This window comes from Taudactylus pleione, unplaced genomic scaffold (assembly GCF_031769625.1).
Source record: "Taudactylus pleione unplaced genomic scaffold, aTauple2 ptg000232l, whole genome shotgun sequence".
Lineage (NCBI taxonomy): Eukaryota > Metazoa > Chordata > Amphibia > Anura > Myobatrachidae > Taudactylus > Taudactylus pleione.
Genome location: NW_028284634.1, coordinates 751,851 through 764,271, shown reverse-complemented (window position 1 = coordinate 764,271; position 12,421 = coordinate 751,851). Strand labels below are relative to the sequence as shown.

Below are 12,421 nucleotides of genomic sequence, written 5' to 3'. Positions count from 1 at the left end.
CAAGCCTCATCTGAAAATCAGGGTGCCTATAATGGCACCCTGCGGCCAGAATCTATGCAGCAGTGCCACCTAGCGCGTCCTTAGGACACTTCAGATTGTCACACTGCTACCCTTACAGCTCCCTGGAGCATCCTCAGGATGCTAAAGGCATTGCTGTAATCACTGGCAATTGTGACCCCGTCCCCATGTAACATCACATGGAGGGGCGTGGCCTGCACCAGGCCCATGAATAATGTTATATATATCAAAATGGCCCGCGGCAGAAAAAAGGTTCCCCACCCCTGGTTTAAAGCATGGAGTCTGGTATTGTGAATGCACACTAGTAATAGGCACAATTTAGGTAAGTCTTACAAATTATATACTGTAGGTCAACTTTGGGTTGATTTTTGGGGCGTGGGTCCCCTGGATTGCTTTGGTTGGTCTGCTTCAGGGTATCGCATTATAACACTTCCTTTTTTTCATATATTAACACTTTTACTGTTTGTTTATTATATTTGCATTTTCACTTCTCCATCCTATATATGCAGCCGTAGCTGCTCTTACCTATCTTACTTTACACTTGGCTTTGCTTCGCTCAGCTGTTTTGGGGGTGTCCTGCACTCTGGATTTGAACCCTAGTATGTTAGGGACCTACCCTACAGAGGTTACCTGGATATGGTGGGTAGGCCCATAAACTTGGCCATGATTATGCTAAAAACCTCTATTTATTTATTGCAAAATGTTATTGCATAATGTATATATATATATATATATATATATATAATTTAGTAATTTGGAGTTAAGCACCTGTGATTTATCTGTTTCTGTGCCTGCATGTATATTTGCTGCCCTGCAATGCCCACTGGCCACCAATGTTTGCCCAGCAATGCCCACTGCCCACCAATGCTGTTTACATGCAGAGTGGGGTTTTATTTTGGGCCCTGCACACACTGCCCTCCTCTGTTTGCACAGCAATGCCTACCTCTGTTTGCCCAGCAATTCCCACTGCCCACCTGTGTTTCCCCAGCAATGCCCACTGCCCACCAATGCTGTTTACATGCAGAGTGGGGGTTTATTTTGGGCCCTGCACACATTCCCCTCCTCTGTTTGCCCAGCAATGCCCACCTATGTTTCCCCAGCAATGCCCACTGCCCACCAATGATTCCTATATGCATACAGTGTCTGCAGGAAAAATGTGCTGTGTGCAAATATTCAAATGTGCAAATATGGTTGTTTACCTGTAATGCCCACCAATGGATATGAGAAGAAGCAGATCTGTTATAATGTGTTTTTTAAGTCTGATGCTGTGCAAATGTGACTTACCACCCAGTGTACCCCAAAATAATTTTCTAATTGTGTACTATATGGCATAAAGCTAGTAAGTATGAATTTCATTCACACAACTGTCTCTTAAATAAAAAATGGAATAGTATAATGTTTTTTAATTAAATCAAGAAAAGGCCATTGTGTCAATGAATTTAATTTCTCCCCCCTCCTATACATAGGCAATTATATGCATCTAAAATAAGTGACACGTGTGTAACCATTTCAACTTTATTCACAACAAGTGAACATTTTATCCCAAAATGAACAGAAGTCCAATAAGGCCCCTGTTATTTCGGGGTAACAACTATGTAGTTCAATGGCCACCTCCACTGTTGGGGATGGCCAGAATAAGTCCACTAAGGCCCTATTATTTGAGGGCCACAATTAAGCAGTACAACTGCCATCCCCACTATTGAGGGTGTTCAGAATTTTTTATTTTTTAAAAAATGTCTTTATTTTTCTTTTTTAATAGGAATGTCTCTGGATCTGGATTTTGTAAGTGGCTTTATCGAGCTATATAGGCACCATGGCTGTCTTTGGAGTATAAAGTCAAAAATGTACAGCAACAAACAGAAATGATACCAGGCATATTCCGAGCTGGCAGAGTTCAGTAAGCCATATCACGATGCTACATCCATAGATTGGATGCGTAGTAAAATACAAAATCTGTGGACTGCATTTATCAAAGAACACAAAAAATTGAAAATTCCAAGCAATCAGGAGCCGGGACCAACAGCATATACAAAACCAAGCTCTGGTATTATGACCTCCTCATGCTCTTGGTGCAGCAGAATCCTGTTCGTCCTTCTGTCTAGGTGATAGCAGAGACAGAGGAGTGTAGCAAGAGGATGTGGGGGGATCTGTAGAGGCTTCTTTGGTGAGTAGAGACACATTTTCAGTAGGGATGTGCAGGCTCGGTTCTACTCGGTTCCGTTCAGTTCTTTTTACCGGATCTTATTGGGTTTCAGCTGTCACGAGTTTTGGATAGCCAATAAGATTCGGTAAAAAGAACCGAACGGAACCGAGTAGAACCGAGCCTGCACATCCCTAATTTTCAGATGTACTCCTCCTGCCACAGCACCGAATCGTCCTCATTAAAGTAGTCCACACAGTATATTCCTCTCTGACCTTTTTGGCCAGAGCACTCCCGGTTTCCATCACTGGTGGTACCTCCATTGAGGGGAACTGAGCAACCTCTTCCAGATGGTCTAGGTCTTCCACTGCAGCTGTACCCAATAACCTTTGCTGTGTGGCTTTCTTGTGCAGGAAGTTGCGCATGATACATCAAGTGATGACCACCCAGTCAATCTTCTTGACCTTTAAATTTATTGGGGTATGCAAAATCCGGAATCGGTTGCTCAGAATCCCAAAGGCATTCTCAACAATATGCCTTGCCCAAGATAGCTGGTAATTAAAGACCCGCTTCTCAAGATTCAGTGCCCTCTGTGGGAATTGCTTCATTACATTCTCATGAAGGGTGAAAGCCTCGTCAGCTACGAATTTGTAATTGAGGCCATGTTTCGTAGCTTCTCTCGAAGGTAAATGCAGGGTCTTCGTGGTGAGCCGTTGGTAGAATGCTGTGTTCTTAAAGGAGCCACCTTCTGAAGCATGTCCGTTCTTCCCCACATCTATGAACAGGAACTCGTAGTTGGTGTTCACCACCACCATCAGAATAACGCTGAAGCACTCCTTATATTTGTAATAATATGACCCGCTGTTGGGAGGTGGGGTAATCCTAATATATTTGCCATCAATATCTCCCCCGCAGTTAGGGAACTGCCAACAGATCTCAAACTCATCCCCAATGGCTATCCACTCATCAGTGCTTGTACGGAACTGTGAAATAGAAAAAAATAATAATATATGAAATTGTATTTATTTTTCTCTATTAACAGACTCCTGACCTCTCCAGCACCCCAGACCTTTTGCCAGTGGAGATGAAAGTGTGGCATCTCCACCCCCCCCCTGTATCCAAAAAGCAACAGCGATAAAATAAAAATACTCCGGATGAGGGCCCACTACTTTGACAGGCCAGAGAAGCACTCTTAAAACCTTCAAATGAATTTGACCACATTGCTGCCTATGTGAGCGCAGCACTGAGAGGAGTGGGCCAAGACCAAAGGATACAGTTTGAAAGACTGACGTTCGAACTGATCTTCAAAGCACGGAACCCTCTACTGATATCTGACACAACCATTGTAACCCAGCCCACAGTTCCTGCCCCCCATACACTCACCATGCCGCCACCCTCCTACTATTCTACACAAACATATCTAACACCAATGGCCAACTACTGACACCCTACCTTCCTGCTCTAGTACCAACCTCCTCCCCATCCACCTCCTTCTTCCAAACTACTCTCCCATCCACCTCCTCCTGCCAACCTCCTCCTCATCCACCTCCTCCTACCAACCTCCTCCCCCATCCACCTCCTCCTACCAACCTCCTCCTACCAATCTCCTCCCCATCCACCTCCTACTACCAACGTCCTCCTAAATCCACCTACTCCTAACAACCCAGTTCTCCACCCTCCCAGCCCAGTATTTTCTCTCTATTATGCGAAGCAGATGAGGAAAATTATGCTTTTGCACAATTGTGATGTGGGCCCCCCAGAAATGATACTTTTGCACTTTTATACAGTTGTTTTCTACCCAAAAACTGCCATGTTGGCATAGTTTAGCAAAGTAATGAGGAAGTTTCATACTCCCTGATAAGTATGGTGCTGTATGCAGCATGGTGTTATTGACACAGACTCAGGCGGGTTAATGAACACATGCTGGAAGTGCATCTCAATGGGGCCAGGACCACTGAGTTTGCACTTGCAGCATGTGTTTGCACCCCTGAAATCTGTGCCACAAACACCATAGCTCATACCGCACCATACTTATGAGGAATTGGGTAACTTGAAGATACTTTTGCACTTTTATACAGTTGTTTTCTACCCAAAAACTGCCATGTTGGCATAGTTTAGCACAGTAATGAGGAAGTTTCATACTCCCTGATAAGTATGGTGCTGTATGCAGCATGGTGACTGTGACACAGACTCAGGTGGGTTAATGAACACATGCTGGAAGTGCATCTCAATGGGGCCGGGACCACTGAGTTTGCACTTGCAGCATCTGTTTGTTACTGAGTTTGCACTTGCAGCATGTGTTTGCACCCCTGAAATCTGTGCCACAAATACCATAGCTCATACCGGGCCATACTTATTAGGGATAAGGTATCTTGAAGATGCTTTTTGCACTTTAAAATTCGATATATATATTTTATTAAAAATATGTATGTATGTTTAAAACATTTATAGACCATGTTGGCTGCAAAAACACACAAAAAAAAGTTTTATTGATTCTTTAATATTTAACAAGCTAATGAAAGTTTACATAAAACATTTTTGTGGTATAACTATAAAAAAAAGTGTGGTGTGTGTTTTATCTTTACCTTGCAATAACGGAACTGCAGCACCTTCACGATAGCCATGCACATCTCAGGGATAATGCGTCCCAAAGCTTGAGCCGAGACGCGGGTCCCAAACTTTAGATCTTTGAAGGAGTGTCCCGTAGCCAGGTACCTCAGCTTAGTCACGAGCCTTTCCTCGGCCGTGATGGCCATCTAAAACTTGGTGTCCTGCTTACGGATATAGGGGGTCACCAGACTTAGCAATTCCTGGAATGTAGTGTCATCCATCCGCAGGAAGTTGCGGTAGTCGTCCAGATTGTTCTCCCTCATCTCCATCAGCAGAGGCATGTAGGATCACCTCTACCTCTCCAGCAGCCAATCCTTGGTCCAACAGGACCTCATCCTTCTCCCATGCTGGCCCCTCTCCCTCTCCTCACTAAGTTTGATCACAGCATAGGACAGCAGAGCTCTATAACGATAGGGATCCATCACCACAAAAAGCAGGATAGAACACAGGAAATAGAGCAGGATAAAGCACTTTGTAAAGCCAGGCAATACAAAGCAATGCACAGTAGCTAGCAATGTGGAGCGTACAGCGGGGTAAAAACAAGCCTCACTAGTCACAGAGCAAACAGAAGTGCGCAGACCTTAAAATGGCTGCCGATTTTTATACCCCCAGTGAAGCCCAGCCATCTATTTAAATTTCGGCACATTCTATTGGATTACATGTTTTTATGTGAGCCACACGATCAATCATACCACGATCCATCGTATAGAGACGTCTGATCATACATCAGATTGTGTGTAAATCGTGTGTGAAAAAACCACAAAATTGTACGGCCGGACTGCCAGGAAGCTGCCGGGAAGTTCAAGGGAAATCGTAAGATGAATCTTATCTTATGCTGGAAGTACTAATGTATGGCTAGCATGAGTCACATAAATAAAACAGCTGACAAAACTACTTTCCTAGATTACACTCATCAATTGATGTGCGATATTTGTATATCTGTGTTTGTTTGAATATGTATACAAAGCGCTACGATGCAGCGGCAGTATCTTTTTCTCATGCCAAGTTCCTTTGTGCTTCATTTGCAACTTTCTGCTAATTAAAAAATTATTTCTGTGCATTTAAAGTCACAGCGGAAATGGACCTCAGACTGCACACCTTGAACATATATATACATAATTGGAGGTGTTACCTGTGGAGACAATTGATATATGCACAGTAAGAAGAAATACAGGTGCTCAACTCCAAATTAACATATTGTATATAAATAAATACATTTTTTCAATGAATAGAGGTTTTTGGCATAATCTTGGCCAAGGTTATGGGCCTACCCACCACATCCGGGTAACCTCTGTCGGGTAGGTCCCTAACATACTAGGGTTCAAATCCAGAGTGCAGGACACCTCCAAACTGGCCCAGCTAAGCCACCCCAGGGCACCGCCATAGTTAGAGAAGTGCAGTGTAAAAGAGTGGTAGGTAGGCCCCTAACCTTGGACAAGATTATGCCAAAAACCTCTGTTCACTGCAAAAATGTATTTATTTATATACAGTCAGTTAAATTGGAGTTGAGCACCTGTATTTCTTCTTTTTGTGCATATATCAATTGTCTCCACAGGTAGCACCTACAATTATGTATATATATGTTCAAGGTGTGCAGCCTGAGGCCCATTTCCTATATGAATCCAATCAGTGCATTGCTTTGCATACCTGGAAAGCCTGAGACACTTTCCACTCAGACTAGCACCCTTACTACATTGGTTTAGAGCATGGAGTCTGGCATAGTAATATGCACACCAGTCAGAGGCACAATATAGGTAAGTCCTGCAAATTTTTAGACTGTATAGTGCAGCTTTGGTTCATTTTTGGGGCGTGGGTCCCCCTGGATTGCTGTGGCTGATCTATTTCAGGGCACTTCATTATAACACATTTTTCCTTTATAACACATTTTAACCCTTCACTGTTTGTTTATTATACATGTACGTCACTTTTTTATTTTCATTCTTTATATGCAGCTGTGGCTGCTCTTAACTATCTCTTTACACTGCACTTCTCTTACTATGGCGGTGCCCTGGGGCGGCTTAGCTGGGCCAGTTTGGAGGTGTCCTGTGCTCTGGATTTGAACCCTAGTATGTTAGGGACCTACCCAACAGAGGTTACCCGGATGTGGTGGGTAGGCCCATAACCTTGGCCAAGATTATGCTAAAAACCTCTATTCACTGCAAAAATTTATTTATTTATATACAATCAGTTAATTTGGGGTTGTATCTAGGGATCCAAGCACCCCTGGCAATGTAATGGACTGGCACCCCCCCTCCTATGCATTGCCCCCAGTAGTAGTCCTCCCTATCCTGCACTGCCCCCAGTAGTAGTCCCCTGTATAGTGCCCCCAGTAGTAGACCCCCCCTATATAGTGCCCCCAGTAGTGGTCCCCACATTAGCGGGCACCCCCCCATAAAGTGCCCCCAGTAGTGGCCATCCCCAATACAGTGCCCCCCCTTGCTGTTCCAGGCTTACACACACACACATAGAAGAAAAAAATACCTGATCCCCACTCCTGACGCGACCGCCGCTGTCCGCTCCGAGTCCCGACTCTTCTCTTGCACTATGGGAGAGACATTATAACGTCTCTCCCATCACATGCTGCAGGGGGAGCCGGAAGATGGAGCTCATGACTGAGCTCCAGCCGGCTCCAGCCGGCTCCATCCGTGGACGATGCAGCAGCAAATGAGAGTGTCTGACTCTCATTGGCTGGCTGCTATAACAAACACACGCTGGTGGCTGTGTGTTTTCTAAACTCTGTGTAGGGCAGACCGCTCTCACGGCGGTCTGCCCTACACTTGTGAGGCTGGGGGACTAGTGGGGGTAGTCCACCCCTTGGCTGCTGGTGGCAATGCCAGACGGCGCCCCCCCCCTTTGGACGGTGCCTCTGGCAATTGCCATCCTGGCCAATGGGTAGATATGCCCCTGCCTGTATTTCTTCTTTTTGTGCACATTTAAAGTCACAGCCCAGCTGAGCAAAGCTAGTACACTTTGAGGTGATATATCAAGCCATGGAGAGAGAGAAAGTAGAGAGATATAAAGTACCAACCAATCAGCTCCTAACTGTCATTTTTCAAGCACAGCTTGTAAAATGAAAGCAAGAAGCTTATTGGCTTCTATGGGACAACTTCTCCATTTTAGAAGGTTTAATACATCTCCCCTTAGAAAGACTGTAGTACCACAACTGATGTTATTCCAAAAACACATACATTGGTTACATTATTATTAATACTACTACTACCATCACCATTTTTTTATTTAGAAAACAGCAAAATATTACACAGCACTATACATTGAGGGGATCATAATACAAACAGACAACATACAATGATATGGATAAGAAGTTAATGTGAGATGTGTGAGGTGCACTTAATATACAACACAGCATAATAACATTTGTGTTATTCATTGGAGAGGGAGTGGTTAGTTTCATTCATATATTCTGTCCAAACTATGGTAGGCCAAGTTTGGAGGCCACATAAAACAGTAGGCTACTGTAGAAATAAAATCAGAGGAATTTTGTAACTGCAACAGACACAAGTTTACTAACATACATATAACTATCCATGAATTTACATTTAATTTGTAAGTGTAATCCATGACTATTGTAGCCTGTAAAGAAACTGGGAGCCAAGCGTAGATATAAGGCAGAAGTTTACAAAATGTCACAAAAAGTAGGAGAACAAAGGGCACTATGTACTAAGCTTCGGAGAGATATAAAGTGTATGGAGATAAAGTACCAACTAATCAGCTCCTAATTGTCACTTAACAGGCTCTGTCTGAAAAATGGCAGTTAGTAGCTGTTTGATTGGAACTTATCTCCATCCACTTTAGCTCTATCAAAGGCTTATATACAAATACATTTAAAGAAGAAATATTATGTAAGATACAAGTTATCCAGAGTTCACTGTATTCATTCAATTCCTAACTATGCAAGAGTGTGTGCCTTTTTATTATAAGATTCCATTAGATGCCATCTTGTTTAGATGCTTTCCTGTGAATACTATTAAAACAATGGACATTTGTATTACATTGTTTTTTACTAATATTAATATTTTTGGTATAAGTAAATTACAATTTGTGTCAGATAAAACATATCTTTGAAACTGTTTCATGTAATCACATTAACCAGGTTATTTCCAGCAGTACATTCAAAGACTAAACCTTCCTTGAGCTTAGCCACCCCAAAGTTTGGCTTAAACCCAACTTCTTTTTCAGAGGCCAACATAATCATAGCCAAATATAGCAAAAATGTATTTTGTGACAAACATAAATCAGATATTAAAAAAAATTAACTCAACTATTATGGTAATCCCAAAATAAGGAAATGCATGCTTCAATTTGTTAATTTGGCAAATGTTTCAAAAACATAAATTTGTTTCGCTAGCAAATAGAATGAGGCTGTCAGATTTTTTCCCAAGAACAAGAGTTCTCAGTATAAGTAAGTTAACATTGCTGACAAAGGAGAATATTTAATGAAGTTTGATTTGTCAAAATTGACTATATTAACCAAAAGGATTTAAAGATGCATGTTTTAAAGACATTTTAGGTTGGAAAATATATATCTTCCAATATAAAATGCTGAGTTTTACCTTAAAAAACCTACTATAAAACACCCCAAGAAAGCTGCTATAAATCCCACATCAGAAATATCAGATAATTCCCGATCCCACTTCATTACAATTCCCCCAAAGTGTCTTAACAACAGTGCCTGATCAACCATTAGGCTGATTAGGCTGCAGCCTAGGGTGCCAGGACTAGGGAAAATAAAATGCAAAGAGCATCCTAGGAATAAAATGAAGATCTAATTAATGCCATGTTGGTGTCAGCCACATAAGTTAAAGAAGATTGTTCGTTAATCAGCCATCCCGATGTGGTGTTAGGGGAAACGTTTTCAAAGTGTCTACCAGATTGTTGTAGCGATGTGACTGAGTAACTTACTGCTAAAACCTTTACTTTATGTAGATTGTGCTACAGTGCCATCTAGGCAACTTGTAGAGCTGCATTTTCTATCATCTTCCCCACATTCCCCAACCAAAACCTAAAGTCTACTTTACCCTCCACAAACATCATTAGATGGCAAGATCAAAAATGTCCGTTGTATAACCTTCCTTACCTTCACATGTGCAGTATGAAAGGCAATATCCGGAGCATGCATACGTACTGTACTATGTGTTAGCAGCATTACATGGGTGCTACAAGTATATTAGCCTAGGGCAGCATTTTTCAACCACTGTGCCGTGGCACACTAGTGTGCCGCGAGCGATTGTCAATTGTGTTGCGAGGTCAGAGAAGTCAGAGATGACTTCACTTGTACTGCTGGCTCGGGAATCGTTGGGCTCTTCTGGGAGGATCAGGCATGCCCAGGCCATGACCTATGGAGACATGGCGGCATAACATAGGTCACACATGCCATGTTGCACACCCGCCTGCACACTACTCCCAGCTCTGCACTGTGTGCTCAGTCGCTGAGTGTGACTGAGCAACCTCAGCTCATGAGGGACAGGCTAGGGACAACAGTGAGCCTTCTCAGCTGGTTACTTTTTTTTTTTCTGTGGGGGGGCCAATGTAATTTTTTTACTTGTTGGGAGCGATGTGTTTTTTTTTTCTGTGGGGAGCTATGTGATTGATTTTTTTTTCTGTGGGGGCCAACCAATGTAATTGTTTTTTCTGTGAGGGCCAATGTGTGTGTTTGTTTTCTTGTGCGGGCCAATTTGTGAGTGTTTTTTGTGCCTTAGCAATTTTAAAATCTTGTTCCGTTTGCAGCAAGTTGAAAAAGGTTGAAAATCACTGGCCAACTGCATCCAGGACTGTTAATTGGGCCCTGCTTAGCAACCATTAAAGAGTAGGTATCTTTCTGTACTGTAAGAGGGATAAACTAGCATTGATCTGAATTGCAGCAGTTCCAGGTCCTCATGCTGACCTACAGTGAATATGTGAGTGGAATAGCCAGTATAATATACCTGTATGTTATATTCTGGATTTATTTGTTACTTGTGTACCCATTTGCTTTGTAAACATTTTTTGTCTTAAATATGCTATTTTTTAAATAAAATGTAATCTACAATTTTACTATGAAAACATTTTGATAAAGGTACCCAACAGATGCAAAATATTGGCTTTTACACAATAACATAAATATTTTTACATAGGTCATGTAACATATTAGGCACATGGACGTTTTCTCTGTAATTTTAACCAAGTAGAAGAGAAGACTGTAAGAGCACAGTTTTTGCTGTCTTCTTGCTGTACAGTATACCTGAGCCATCAGATGGACATATATGATTAGAAAAGGTTATATTATTAACTGAAATATACGTGAATGCACAATTTATTTAGATTTGAACATATCTATTGTTTACTGCACATATATAAGGACACACCCACTGTCTGAACTGGAAATAAATTATATTCCATCTATTTTTCTGAAATAAAATGCACAAACTCCATCCCCTCAATCTCATTTCAATGTTCACAGATGATCTCCTGGAGCATTCAATGCTAGGGGGTATATTTACTAAAGTGCGCATTTTTAGAAGTAGAGATGTTGCCCATAGCAACCATTCAGATTTGAGCTATTATCTCTTAGAATGTGCTAGATAAATGTTAAGTAGAATCTGATTGGTCGCTATGTGCAACATCTCCACTTCTAAAAATCTGTACTTTAGTAAATATACCCCTGGGTGTGTCTCATGAGGATGCTTCAGAAAACAGCAATTGCTCCTGGTAAGGTGGTGTGGTGCTGATTTACTGTCACCCAATTACTGTATGTGCCCAATCCCTTACATCTCTCCAGTGAGGATTTACATTATAACTTATCCAGCATTATTTTATAGCATATAATTGTGTGCAAAGATCTTTGAGCATAATATAGTTTGCAGCATGTATCATTTTACAGTAGTAATTCTTTTAGCAACAACTAAACTGCCTAATATAAAGGACATAAAGGCATACATACATTACTCACTAATGTATAAACTGATGTAAATACTGTGAATCCATGAAACTGTTAATCATCTTAACCAACTATAATTAAATTACTGTTTCAGTGTGTTAAATACTGCAGATGTAGTAAGCTATTGATTACAGTGACTAAGTAGGATATAGAAAATATACAAGTGACGATAAGTGGTTACGGCACCTATCAATTCTACAGTCAGAGCTGGAACAGTGATATTTGTGCCTGTGACCAGTTTATGGGGTCTATGTACTAAGCAGTGATAAGTGACAGAGTGAAAAGTGATAAGGAAGTGATAAGTGCCAGCCAATCAGCTCCCAACTGTCATTTTTCAAACACAGCCTGTGAGATGACAGTTGGAAGCTGATTGGCTGGCACTTATCACAGACTTATCACTTTTCACTCTGTAACTTATCACTGCTTAGTACATAGACTCCTAACTCTTGTAATTGTAAAGGGAAATGTCCAAAATGTGTGAATATGACCTCAGCAGATATCCAGATAGATACAATTGTCTTCTTCCAGCCTGGTCTCTTAGTCAAAGTTGTAGTAAAGACAAAGAGCAAAGAACATGGCGAACATCTGTGGATAAAACATATAAAGGTAAGTCTCATAATATAACTATCTATATAGTTATCTATCTATCTAAAATAATACAGAGAAAGTATTTTTTATTAGTACAGTTGACACTGTAACATTATATAGTATTTACTTTA

The 12,421-nt window shown here is 41.5% G+C and overlaps 2 protein-coding genes across 2 annotated transcripts in view; both read right to left on the bottom strand.

Moving 5' to 3' along the window:
• Positions 1-2,589: 2,589 nt before the first annotated feature.
• Positions 2,590-4,914, bottom strand: LOC148516898 (uncharacterized). The gene is made up of 2 exons (XM_088479426.1): positions 4,744-4,914; positions 2,590-3,141 (listed from the first exon to the last, which is right to left on the bottom strand). The coding sequence occupies exons 1-2, from the start codon at positions 4,912-4,914 to the stop codon at positions 2,590-2,592; spliced, it is 723 nt and encodes a 240-aa protein (XP_088335552.1).
• A 7,200-nt stretch (positions 4,915-12,114) lies between these two features.
• LOC148516897 (tetraspanin-18-like) overlaps positions 12,115-12,421 on the bottom strand; it is a 40,430-nt gene continuing 40,123 nt past the window's right edge. Inside the window, exon 7 of the mRNA XM_088479428.1 lies at positions 12,115-12,287. Within this exon, the coding sequence (XP_088335554.1) occupies positions 12,240-12,287 (48 nt within the window). The 3' untranslated portion in view covers positions 12,115-12,239. The remainder of the gene's footprint in view (positions 12,288-12,421) is intronic.